This window comes from Micromys minutus (genome assembly GCF_963924665.1).
Source record: "Micromys minutus genome assembly, chromosome: 15".
Taxonomy (NCBI): domain Eukaryota; kingdom Metazoa; phylum Chordata; class Mammalia; order Rodentia; family Muridae; genus Micromys; species Micromys minutus.
Genome location: NC_137984.1, coordinates 31800924 through 31814439, shown reverse-complemented (window position 1 = coordinate 31814439; position 13516 = coordinate 31800924). Strand labels below are relative to the sequence as shown.

The window sequence follows — 13516 nt, the reverse complement described above, 5'->3', positions numbered from 1 at the left end:
CAGGAATATCTTAAATACATTATGAGTGTGTGAGTTTGTTTTCATATGTGTGTAGGTTCAAGGTGTGTGTGTGTGTGTGTGTGTGTGTGTGTGTGTGTGTGTGTGTTTAGAGGACAGTTGCAGGGGGCTTTGTACAGCCTTGCTGGTGGCAGCCCATGTGGACCCCACACATTTCCGACTGGCTTAGTCTACTGTCTAAGGCTTTCCTTAAGTACTGGACATTGCCCAGATCGCTACCTTCCGGTGTGTCTATTGCAGCATCAACCTTACTCCTTCATCCCCCCCCACACATCAACCTGCTAGGGGCTACATGATGGGACTGACCCCACGGCATGCTGCATAGCCAGCAGGCCTTCCTTCACAGTCGTCATGGCAGCCACCATGACCCATAATTCTTGAGTTCTGCATGTCTGCGAACTCAGCTTCATTCAAAAAAATACCAAGGTCAAGAGTGTGGGATACACCTGGGATCCCTTAATTCCAGGCAGTAGCACTTGTGTGTGGGTTTTGTGCACTTATATGCTTCCTATCTGTCTGTCCCTCTCCCTCTCTTTCTCTCTGTCTCAAGGGGAGAGAGTTGGACATGGTTAGCTACTGATGGTAAGGATGCAGTTTGTAAACTCAAAAGATTAATTAGTTATTGGTTGAAACCTATTTGATAGGTTAACATCGGGCTATACTCTGTGAACTGTGGAAATCATTCTGATTTAGCATCACCAACAAGTATTCTTGCCACATAAGGATATTGAAGCTGATTATACTGTAGCCTACAGGTTGTATTTCTAACACATAGGAAGTGTAGAGGATAAAGGGAAATAAGTCAAACAAACACCGTAAGAAAGTAGGTAGGGCGTGGTATTAAAGGATACATCTTCTCCCCGACACAGTCATATTCTTATCTCTTCCCACTGTGTTTCTTTTGCTCTTTAAATTTTCTTCATTTCGTAAAGTATTTCAAGTTAGCTTCTAGGCACTGAAGCTGTAGTGAAGAATCAAGCAACGGCCCTGCCTCGGGTCAGAACCTTTTATTGGATGAAACAGACTACTAAGTAGTGTTGGGAAATGAGGCAAGGGCCCCAATAACGAGAGCACTGGGTGCAGGTGGGTGCCCAAATACAGTCTAAAGTCATGTGAGAGGATGGGTGCTTAAATGAGCCTCCATGAGATCTGGCCGTAGGGCATTTTCTTGATTAGCGATTGATGGGGGAGGGCCCAGCCCTTGTGGTGGTCCTGCATTCTACGAGCACATACACTAAGCAAGCCTTGAGATGCTTAGTAAGCAGCACTCCTCCATGGCCTCTTCATTAGTTCCCATCTCCAGGATCCTACCTGATAGAGTTCCTGTCCTGACGTCTTCCTTCAGTGATGAACAGTGATGTGGAAGTACAAACCAAATTAACCCTTCCAACCCAGCAGCAAATAGTAACCTTAATTAAGAGTACACACACACACACACACACACACACACACACACACACACACACACACAGAGGGGAGAGGGGGAGGGAGAAATCAACTTCATTTTGAGAGTGGAAAACACTGCAGGATTTAAAACAGAAGTGGGGCTTGTATTCTGAAAGTGTGTGCTGTAGACGTGACTGGGGAAGAGTCAACAGCAGGAAAAAAGAGGTCAGGTGAGAGAGGATGGAGACTTGGCCAAGTTTAATAGCAGCATGGGCAGGCCGACCCCATCCGCTCCTGCGAGAACTGATAGGATTGCAGATGGAATTGATGGGACGCTGAGAGAAATGGAGTGAATGATTCCCAGGGTGGTGGTGTTTGGTTTGGTTTTTTGGACTTGGTTACAGCAATTGAATGACCATGTACTGAAATACAGGAGAGATAGGGTGTGACGGGGATCAGCTTTGGAATATTAAGTTTGAGTTGCTTGCAACGCAATCCAAGCTGTTTTACTTACTTCTTAGTCCTAGTTACTTAGTTACTGTCTTGTCTTAGTTACTTCTGTCTTGTGAAAAGACACTATCACCAAGGCAATTTATTTAAAAAACAAAACAAAAACATTCCATTGGGGACTTGCTTACAGTTTCAGAAGGTGTTTCTATGACTATCCTGGTGGGAAGCCCAGTGGTTGGCAGGCAGTACTGGACCAGTAGCTCAGAATTCACATTCTGATCCTTAAATTTGAGGCAGAGAACACAGACTGAGCCTGGCACTGGCTTTTGAAACCTCAAAGCTCACTCCAACAAGGCCACACCTCCTAATCCTTCCTAAACAGTTCTACCAATTGGGGACAGAACATTCAAATACATGAACCCATACAGACTCATAGGCTGTTCTTATCCTTAACATCCTTGACACCCTAGCACTTTGGAGGTGGAAGCAGAGGTTCCATTCAAACAAACTCAGGTTGGGTATGGTATATGTCTTCACCTCAGTGCTTGGAGGGCAAGGTCAGGTTGGTCTCTGAGTTTGAGGCCAACCTGATTTACATTGTGAGACCCATATTTCAAAACAAAAACTCACAAGCCAGCCTCTCCCTGAACCTGTCTATTATCAGTTCTCTATGTTTTGGTCTTAAATATCTGTCTCAAGATCTCTCCCTTATCTTGTGACCCTTGCTGACCTAAAATGAGGGACTGAAAGACAAGCTCTCCAGATGGGTAAATTAAGAACATGACCGCCCCAAGGTACAGTTGAGGAGGAAGTTTTTCTTATAGGTCTGAGGGAGACTCCAGCCAGAGGCATCTGGAAGAATCCAGGGCAGGGAGAGAGTGTAGTAGACTAAACATTGTCAGCAGACTGAACTAGGGATAGGGTGGGGGACAAGAGGGAAATAGAAGATAAAGCAAAGAGGAAAAAGCCAAGAGAGAGGGGGTCTAAGGGACCAGACAGCTCATGACCAAAATGATAGGGTTGTATAGGAATGAGACGCTGAGAGAAGGGAGGCTCATGAGCTGGAGGAGTTTGGGGGGAAGGGAGCGGGGTGTGAGAAGAGCTGAGAGGAGGTGCAGGTACCAGTGAGCCTGGAGGCTGGCCAGCTTGTGCCAATAAGCAGTACCCTTAGCAAGAAGTTTGTCCCAAAGTTTCCTTTGGACCCGACACTCCCAGCACAGGGTTTTCCTAGAATAGCAAGTGATAGGTATCCAGGGCACTGTGTGTGGCATCTGAGGATGTTGGGCTGAGAGCATGGGTAGGGAGTGTGGTGGTGGTGCATGATTTTAATCCCAGCACTCTGGGAGGTAGGTCTCCCGGTTCAAGGCCAGCCTGGTCTACATGAGTTCCAGGTCTACCTGGGCTACAGAGAGATACCTTGTCTCAAAAGGAAAGGGGAGAAGGAAATAGAAGCTGGAGAGGGGGAAAGAAACAAAGGAGGGATGTCTGTCTTCGCTGTTTGGAGACAAAGAGCAGTGCTCACCTGGCTGGCCACGTGCAGATGGCCTATGTGGGATACCACAAAAACTGCTGAGTAATTCTTCATGGGCATATGTGTGTGCGGGCTGTCCTTCACAGAGAGTTTGTCTCTGAGTATCCGTGCGTCGGTGTGTGTGTGTGTGTGTGTGTGTGTGTACGGACACCTCTGCCATGGAAGGTTTGACTCCATGTTGGTATGGACAGTTTCATGCCACACTCCTGCATAAAGTCGCCCTATAAGTAATCTGGGTGTTTATCCATTACACAGGGTTAAGTGCCCCCATGCAGTGGGTTGTTTCATTTACATTTGGAAGGACAGCAGTGTACTGTGGATTTAAAATACAACGAAGATTGACCCTCCCCTCTTCCCTCAGCTCTTCACTTGAGACCCCTGAGGGAAACCGCCACACAGGATGAGTGAGCTGGAACAGCTGAGGCAGGAGGCTGAACAGCTCCGGAATCAGATCCAGGTAGGAAATGTTCCACGCTGAGGCTTCGCTGCTTGCTTCCGTGACAGCAGTGTGTAAAGTTTCACTGTGTGATAAACTTCATCAGTTTTTCGGTCACTACATAATAACTCATTCATGAGGCTAGAAGTGAGACAGCCTGGGCTAGCTGTGAGACAGGAGACTCTGAAGCCCAGGGTTAACCTCTGGTAGATAGCCTGAGCTGGGTGAGACACTGTCTCGAGGAAACAGCGTGGGGATGATGAGGTTGTTGTTACGCTTCTATATAACACTCCCAGAATCGTCCCAGCCACCCTGACTGGCAAAGGCACAAATGGCTGGTATGCCTAGGGCTGTTGAGGTGGCTCAGAGGGTAAGGGTGCTTGCTGCCAACCCTGATGACAGGGGTTCCATCCCTGGGACTCACACAGGAGAGGGAGAGAGCAAGTCCCAAACACTGTCATCTGACCTCCACATCTGTGCGGTGGTGAGCATGCCGCCTTCCTGCCCCCAACAAAGTCAAACTTTAAAAATTGATAGAATGCCCAGTGTAGCCGAGAGACAAGTGTGATGATGACTCCTCATCCGGGAAGGGTCGGCGAGAGAGATCAAGAAGGGCCACCGGGGGTATAGTACCAAAACATCTGCCCAGATGAAATTGTGATGGAACCCATTGCTGTTATACGCCAGTGGAAAACATTTAAAACATTCTCTTCGTACACTGAGAATTGTAGATTTTTGCTGGGATACATGAGGCAGGTGTTACAACGTGAGAAACGTATCTTCACAGTATTAGGTTGCACAACCATAACGGTAAAAGACAGATGTGATAGGTTTCAGTCTTGGATGTGAACTGAAGTACACAGTCAAGAAGGAACAGATAAACAGAAAACCATTTAGAATGCTGCCCCTGGTGGCTGGCACAGGCCTGTGGTTGCAACGTTCTGCTGAGGCTCAGGCAGGAGAATCTTAAATTTAAGGCCAGCCTGGTCTACATATTGACTTCCAGGCCAGCCTGGTCTACCTCAAAAACAAAAACGATACTTAGATTTTTGGGTCATTCTAGACAGGGAAGGGCTGCCAAGCGCTTGCAGGCGAGCGACCATGGGAGGGGCCTGTAAATGAGTCACAAGAAGAGCTTTAAGAGGCAGCAGTGGGCAGACACTACCTTTCAGGAACCAGGGAGTATCAGGGGAATAAAACTAGGAATGGGAGCACAGTAATCAAAGCCTCTCAGCAGGTGGAGCAAGGATGCTGGGCTGGGAGTAGCCCAGCAGCTACCTGCCTCTTCTCACAGAGGAAAGTAAAAGTGAGAAAGTCATTTACAAGTACCAGTGCAGAACAAAGCATTGTCTTAGGGTTTCACTGCTGTGAAGAGCCACCATGACCAAGGAAACGCTTATAAAAGACATTTAATCGGGGCTGGCTTAGAGTTCTAGAGGTTCAGTCCATTGTCATGGCAGGAAGCATGGCAGCATGCAGGCAGACATGGTGCTGGAGGGGCAGCTGAGAGTTCTACATCTTGATCCAGAGGAGGCCAGTAGACTGGATCCACGGCCAGCCAGGAGGAGGCTCTCCCAGGAGGAGGCTCTCCTCCACACAGCTTGAGCTCAGGCCTATCTCCCAAAGGGATGCACTTTCTCCAACATGACCACTCCGGGGTAGGCCAGGCATTCAAATACATGTGTCAGTGAGGGCCAGACGTATTCAAACCGTCACTTCAGGAAAACCCTTGATAACCTGCAATGTGGGGACCCTTGCCAGTATTGATAATTAGCTATTTTAAGACGAGTAGTTCTCAACCTATGGGTCGCAATCCCTTGTGGGGTTGAATGACCCTTTCAGAGGGGTTGCCCAAGGTCATCAGAAAACACAGATATTTACGATTCCTAACTAGCAGAATTACGATTATGAAGTAGCATGAAAATAATCTTATGGCTGTTTTTCACCTCAACATGAGGGACTGTGTTCAAGGGTCACCTCAGTAGGAAGGTGGAAAACCATTGCTCAAGACATTGTGAAAGCAAAGAATACTCTGGATTTAGATACTGTGAGAAAGGAGACGAAAATAAAAAGGAAGGATGAGGAACAGCCAACAGAAGGTGTTCCCCCAGGGACTGAAGTCCTGTCGCTTTTAACAGAGAAAGTTATTTTCCTGTACACAAGGGTGTAGTTTAGTAGCTGGACCTGTGTTTAATATATGCAAAGCTCATAGCTCCATCCCAGCACCAATAATAATAATAAAAATAGATGTCTGTGCACTGGACCTACACACCTAAGAGTGTTTATTAATGGTAACAGTCACAGTTGCTTGAACACAGCATGCTTACAGTTTTAGCTCTCTGAGGCTGGAGACATGGCTCAGAAGTTACTTCTCTTCCAGAAGACCTGGGTTCAGCTCCTGGCACCCATACAGATGATAACTCCCAGTCATCTGTAACTCCATTTTTAGGGTATCAGTGCCCTCTTTTCCTCTGAAGGCACCGGGCATGCACACTGTATACAGTCACGCTTAGACAGAACACATATACAAGTGAAATTTAGAACAAATTTAAGATGTAAAACTCTTTGAAGTAAACCTGGTAGATCTCGGGTTAGGAAATAGTTGTCATGGACACTGCCTGGGGATCGATGTAACTGGGTGACAAATATGAAGATGGCAGGCATACTCACAGAAGAGGGACCAGGTGGGCCATGTGCTCCTCTGCAGACATGTCACCAGCACCAAGGAGAAGTGGGAGGCTCAGATCAGTAGGAGGTCTCTGTAGGGAAGCCATTGCAGGCTGTGGGCAGCCAGGAGGAGGAAACTGTGGTTAAAGTTTTCCCACACACACAGTGGTTTAAGGTAAAGGTCAACCATTTGTCAACACCCACACTCAGACCAGGAGAAAGGTTGTACCAGTCCTCTGAACCTGAGCCAGGGAAGGCCTTGCTGTTCTCATGGCTCTGAGGCATGGTGTCTGACATGTCATGTTCATGTCAATAATAAACATTCTTTTAGAACTTTATCCACTTCCCACAGTTAAGTATGACATCAGAAAGACAAGAACAAACAGGGGGGAAAAACCCAGAATGTTGTATCTCATCAAATAAAAATATATAAAGCTTTTGCAGAGGACCCAAGTTTAGTTCCCAGCACTCACATCAGGGGATTCACAACTCACCTACAACTCCAGCTCCTGGGATTTAACATTCTCCTGACCTCTGCAGGCAATTCCCACACACACACACACACACACACACACACACTCCCTCCACCCCACCCCCCCCCCGGGCCTCTGCAAATGTACGTGCATGCATAAATAAAAAAATATTTTTAAAACTCTATCAAGAAAAGGAAGAGGGCTATGACGACATCAGAGAAAATATTTGAAGATTGTACCTTTTGTAAGAGTCAGGTATATATGTAAAGAACTATTACATCTGGACAACAAAAAGACAACCTAATCTAAAAGTTGGCAAACATTTTGATGAGAGATTGTTACACCAGGAGTCTGATTGGCGAGTCCACACAGAAGAGATGGAGAGGAGGGAAGGAGAAGCTGAGGCATACAGAGAAAGGGAACCAGGTAGACGGTGTTTCTTTGAGAACAGACAGATGGACATGGAAGACATGTCCTAGACATACCAATCTGAATGTACAGGAAAATCATTAAATCATATACCTTAAAATGGCTCCCTTTATGTTAGGTAAAGTTTAAAGATGATGTGGTACAGTAGGGTTAATTTTCAGTAGGTAGAAGCCTGCCCTGTCCTAAGGGTCCCGTCTTAACAAGCTTCCACCCTTCTTTGTTCTAGGATGCTCGGAAGGCCTGCAACGATGCCACGCTGGTTCAGGTAAAGCATTCCCCAGGTCATGCCAGCAGTTCGCATGAAGTATCTCGGTGCTGGTGACATCACTGAAGGTGCTGTCACAAACACACTGCCGAAACAGGAGTCTGGGCAGTAAGCACAGTGGAGACACGCAGAGTCATCTTGTAGAGCCTTATCTTTAAGCACTTTTTCAATCTTTTTGATATACGCTGATTGTATTTTTTTATGGTAAATTTTAGGAAGATTTCGTTAGGTAAATACTGTTCACTTTATTGAGAACATTATGTTTTACACTAAACGTGTATCAAACTGGCTTTCTTCCTTTCTTATGTTTTAGGAAAATCAGAATTTCATTTATGACTCCAAAAGATATCCACTCACTGGCCCCATTGAACTCAGTGTCAAACTTTCTGACCTCTAATCTGAATGTCCTGTGCCACCCACACACTGTGCTGCCTTGGAGGCCACAGTCTGGTGTCCCTCGATGAGATCCCTGTGCCTTGGTTTTCATGACTCACTGCCCTGAGCTCACCTTTCCTTTCTGACAGGTAGCAAGGACACAGGCAGGCTCCAGATAGACTCGGTGTTCCTTCGTTCTGGCCTGGACTTCGGGTCACAGCACACCAGCCCTGGCTGCCTCACAGCCAGACTTCCCCACAAGCTGCAACTGCCTTCCTTTTTCCCCATTTTAAAACAAATTTTAGGTTTTTGTTCAATTCTGTATGTGTGGGTATTTTGCTTACAGGCACATCTGCGAACCTTCTGCATCTCTGCTGTTCTTGGAGGCCAGAGGAAAGACTCAGATCCCCTGTAACTGGATGAGCTGCCATGTGGGTGCTGGGAATTGAACCTGGGCCCTCTGGGAGAGCAGCCAGTGCTCTTAAACCATCTATCCAGTTCCATGGCTTTCATATAGAAAATTACACATTTTCTTCTGTGGTCATTTATTTCTGGGTTCCCTTTGTGGCTGTCATATTTTTTCCCCTTTCAAAACATCTTATGTCCCCATACTTGTGGGTTCTCAGCTATGTGAGCAGGGTAGTGATCCGAGTGGCGAGAGTTTCCAGTGTTTGTCATTGCTTTGTGCTGAGAGACCCAAGCCACCTCTGTTCTGGTTGTGTATAAACTATTTGATGGCGGCTGGCAAGATGGCTTCAGGGCAGGTATTGCCACTCAAGCCTGAAGACCTCAGTTCAATCCCCAGAATTCGAGTAAAATAGAAGGGAAGAATTGGCTCCACATAGTTGCCTTCTGGCCTCAACATGTCTGTCTGTCTCTCGCTGGCTCACTAGTTCACTCGCTCACACAGGTACATGGTTAAAGCACTTGTAGGCTTGCGTGCGATGCAGACAGCTCTCTTGATGCAGCTTGCCCTCTTACCTTCCTTCCTACCTGACCGCTCCTTCCCTGCAGCTGGGGCTTTGTTAGTTTGGAAGTCGGTGTGTTGTTCCTCCTCTGAAAAAGCATCGTCATACACAGCAGCACAAGGGTGACCCGCGTCAATCGCGGTTTTCAAGAACGGAGCGAACCACAGCTGTTTCTATGTCAGATCCGGGTGCTGCGACTTCATTTCTGCTTCTTATCTATTAACACGTCTAAGGCGAAGAATAATGCCATTGTCACTCTCTCAAGATCACGTCTAATATGGACTCCGTGGGTCGAATACAAATGCGAACAAGGCGCACGCTGCGCGGCCACCTCGCTAAGATCTACGCCATGCACTGGGGATACGATTCCAGGTCAGTGGCTGTCATTGCTAAACTCCCGCAGGTTTCTTCATTAGGAACTATTTACATCTCCTTCGTTCATGAAAGTCTTATCTGTGCGTCAACAGTGAATTGTGTGTTGCAGACACTTCAGAAGTTTAGAGCTGTATGCTAAGGTGTCAGAGCAAACCCAGAGGCTCCTACTTGCTAGTCACTGTGTCCTCGACCTTGAAGTTTACACGGACTTTTAGGGCATGCAAGATGGCTTCTTGGATAAAGGTGTTTGCCTAGCAAGTAGTCCTCCATGTGTGTGCCCACAAATAGACAAATACAATAATAATCCTGCTAATAAAGTGCTTTTAAAATTTCTAATATGAAAAATAAATTTTGTTTCTCAGAAAGATCTTTTTGTCTAGTGAGCAGTGGAAACTACCTTAAGGATTTCTTTCTTTGTTCTAGAGTTTTTGCCTTCCCAGTGAGAAATCACTTAGCACACTTAGAGATTAATAAAGGAGGAAATTCTTTAAGATAGCACACGTCTTTTTGTCGAATGCTCTGAGTGGGGCTGGCCTTGGATAGATTTCACTAGCTTAGACCCACCTTAGGCTTTTGCATTTCACATATGCTGTGTCCTTAAATCTCTTCGGGTCTGGCCCCAGGTTATACTTTGAATACTTTAAACGAACTGCAAGTCTAGTCGTTTACACAGCAAAGAATATGCATGTTGCTAGAGTTAGTTTACATATGCTAGTGTATACTTTTTCAAAATGTTGTTACCCAGGGTCTGCCACTTGGCAGAATTATGCTTTTCTCAAGAGAACTGAGGGGCTTTGTGGCATTCCAAGACTTTACTTTGGTTGTGACCCTATGCTGTCCCTTGCCGCCTGTTGGAGGAACGTTCTTTGATATGGGGCTGGCCTCATGGCTGGTCAATCCCGGAGAATAACCTTTACACCTCATGTCTAACAGGGCTGGTCTGCATACCAGCTCCCTCTGGGGTATTTTTAGAAGGGCATTCCTCTGACTAAATTCTACCTGTGTGATTTAATGTCTTCTAAGCAGATTAGGAAACCTTCTATAACAGCAGTTCTTTTAAGTGTCTCCTACACCATCTTTACAGGAGTAATGTGCTTTTTAAATATGTTGTAAAACTATTTTGTTTGGGGAGGGGTTGTTCGTTTGGAGACAGACCATTGCTAAGTATCTTCAGCTAGCCTCAATCTCAACATCCTCCTGCCTCAGACTCCCGAGTGCGAGCATTACAGGTACGTGCAAACTGATGACATCTCTGCTCCATGGTATGGTTAACTCCGGCAGCCAGATGCGCCTGGAAGAAGCCAGAGCAGGAAGAGAAAGAAATAGACTGAACATGGCCGGCATCCTGGAGCAGGAGCTGAGCAGAGAGAAGAGGGTGGAGTGGGGGTGGGGGGCCAAGGGAGAGGGGAAGAGGAGAGAGACAAACAGTTTAGGGTTATAAGGAGAGGGAGTGGCCGGGCAGGGTGTTTAGGGGAGGGGAGGAGGTTAGAGGGGCTAGCATGGGCTCTGGAATGTGTGACAGGTACTTGTGATCCTGAGGGAGTCTGGAGGCCAGCACATGCTTTGGTTTTGCTGATAGGCACCACAGGTGGGCATCTGTCCCTTCTGCTTTGTGGAGTTTGGGAAAATGGAGTGTCCCTTGGACCTGACAAGGCCTGTTCACCATTGCTGGCCAAAACACAGTCTTATTGTTTATTAATAGTAAGATACCAGTTAATAAGCTAATACTTAAGTACATCTGTGTTCAAATTTATCAGCTAACTCCACAAAGGACCGAGTTATACAAAAGGAGTGTTGTATTTTTTTTTTGGATACAGTTTCTCTGAGTAGCCCAGGCTGTCCTGGGACCGGATTTGTAGACCAGGCTGCTCTGGATCTCATAAAGATCTGCCCGCCTCTGCCTTCCAAGCGCTGGGATTAAAGATGCACATCACCAGGCACGGCAGGTCAATACATCTTTTAGTTCCACAGGCTAACAGACACACAAACACACACACATACATACACACACACACACACACACACACACACACACACACACACACACACACTGTTATTTATGCTTGCCTGTGTTTGTTAGTCATTTTATTGCTGTTTCTAAGATTAATATAATCTTGGTCAAAAATGGAGAGGGCGTTGAATATATTAGCATAGTGTATTGCCTCTTAGAAGGGCATAGATAAAATTATATTATTGACAATTAACATAAAGCTAAGGAAGATTTTTTTTTTTAAGTTTAAGATAAAAATGTTTTGCCCTGGGCCAATGAGGTGACTCTGGGAAAGGCTCTTGCCTTCTGACTGCCTGAATTTGCTCCCCAGAACCCCACATGGTAGAAGGAGGGACCTGGCTCCTCCAAGTTGGCCTCTGATATCCACACACATAAATATATATGATTGAACATTGTTTTTTAAAATGCCCTGTTGATACTGCAGACTTTTGACCCCAGATGTAATTACTGAAGCAACGTTAATGACTGTTTTCTTAAAACTTTTCTCAAGAATGTCACCCAGGAGTCTGCCTCCTATTCCTGTGTGTTCTGCTGAGCAGTTGGAGGGTCTGGATTTCCGCCAGCACACATGGGTGCAGGTGGTTTCCAAGTTTCCCTGGGTCCCTGCAGCTACCTTTGGACCTCCCCCTCTGTAAACACGGTTAGAGCAAAGCTTTTGCCTGCAGGTTTTCATAATTATACCTCTTTTGTATCTTTTACATTTTATGTGCAACAAAAAAGCAACTCCCACAACAGAAAAGAAATTCAGCAAGCACATGGTCCAGAACTGGTAAAGCAGTGAAAGCCAGCCTCTTGTCAGCTGGTCCATGTTCTCAGCCACGTGACTACAAGGCCATGGGTCCTGGGCTCCATCATTCTTATCCCTCTCCTAGAATACATTGTATCCTTTGCCCTCAAAATTTCAGTTTCAGGAGCTGGAGAGGCTCAGTGGTTAAGAATAGGGACTGCTCTTCCAGAGGACCCAAGTTGGATTCCCAGCCCTCACATCTGTAACTCCAGCTCCAGGGGCTCTGACACCTCTGGCTCCTGTGACACTTGCATTCGAGCATGTGTGCAAACGCACATGTACATAATTAAAAGCACACATAAAAAAACTTAAAACTCTGTTTCCCACAGATTCTCCATTAATTCATGCAACGAGCCATAATTTTTTTTAACCTCTGTGGCATTTTTTATATCATATCTTTGACATCCGGGACTTACTTGGTTTGTTATAAGCACAGCAAGTGGCTTATCCCCACAAGGTGACAGTTGCCTGCCACACTGGCCTGTACAATGCCCACAGCACTGCCTGGCACTCCAAGGCTCCTGAGTGGCATCCTGGGCTGGAGGAATGTGGATTTTGGGCTAGTCAGTACTGAGCCACTCCACTAACACCGACTAAAACCCCCATTGGTATCTAAAACATCACCAGGGAGAAATTAAACTGTAGAACAGAGACACGTTTAGTCAGTGACTAAATACTATGATTCCTGTTTAAAGTGTTTGGCGTGGACCATAATGTTTTCAGAAGTTGGGTAAACAGTTTTAGTAAAATAAATCATATTTTTAAGAAGGTGTGTTTTTCTTCTGAAGTGTCCTTCAAAGATAAAATGCGTAACTAATTAACTCTTTCCCCACCTCAATGTCAAATTGTTCTTGTGTTTCTCCTCTAGGCTGCTAGTCAGTGCTTCCCAAGATGGAAAGTTAATTATTTGGGATAGCTATACAACAAATAAGGTAGAATCTCTTCATCTTTCTCTTAAATGAGTTTGTATTTGTTTTACTGCCTAGCAGTTCTTTCTTACTCGGGGTCCCTTTTTCTGAGATGAATTTATTCTAGATCCAGACCAGCTTTTATGACATGTTTGATTTAATGTTGAATTCTTTTGCTACAATAACAATTTCATTATGTGTTTGATTGTCTTTCTTTTCTCCCTCCTTCTCTCCCTCCCCCTCTTTTCCCTTCACCTCCCTCCCCCCTCTTCCTTCCTTTTTTCCTTTCCTCAGGCACTTATTTAGCCTAGGCTAGCCTTGAACTCACAGTGTAGCTGAGGCTGGCCCTCAGCTCTTGATTCTCCTGCCTCTACCTCTACATGAAACACCACACCTGGTTTTGAAGACCACTACTTTTATATAGACCAGAACCTTTA

General features: G+C 45.8%; 1 protein-coding gene across 1 annotated transcript in view; it reads left to right on the top strand.

The window, feature by feature from the left end:
- Positions 1-13516, top strand: part of GNB4 (G protein subunit beta 4) — a 34849-nt gene that overhangs the window by 9047 nt on the left and 12286 nt on the right. The window contains exons 2-5 of the mRNA XM_080929607.1: positions 3747-3842; positions 7617-7655; positions 9264-9370; positions 13040-13103. Coding sequence (XP_080785733.1) covers positions 3786-3842; positions 7617-7655; positions 9264-9370; positions 13040-13103 — 267 coding nt within the window. The 5' untranslated portion in view covers positions 3747-3785. The remainder of the gene's footprint in view (positions 1-3746; positions 3843-7616; positions 7656-9263; positions 9371-13039; positions 13104-13516) is intronic.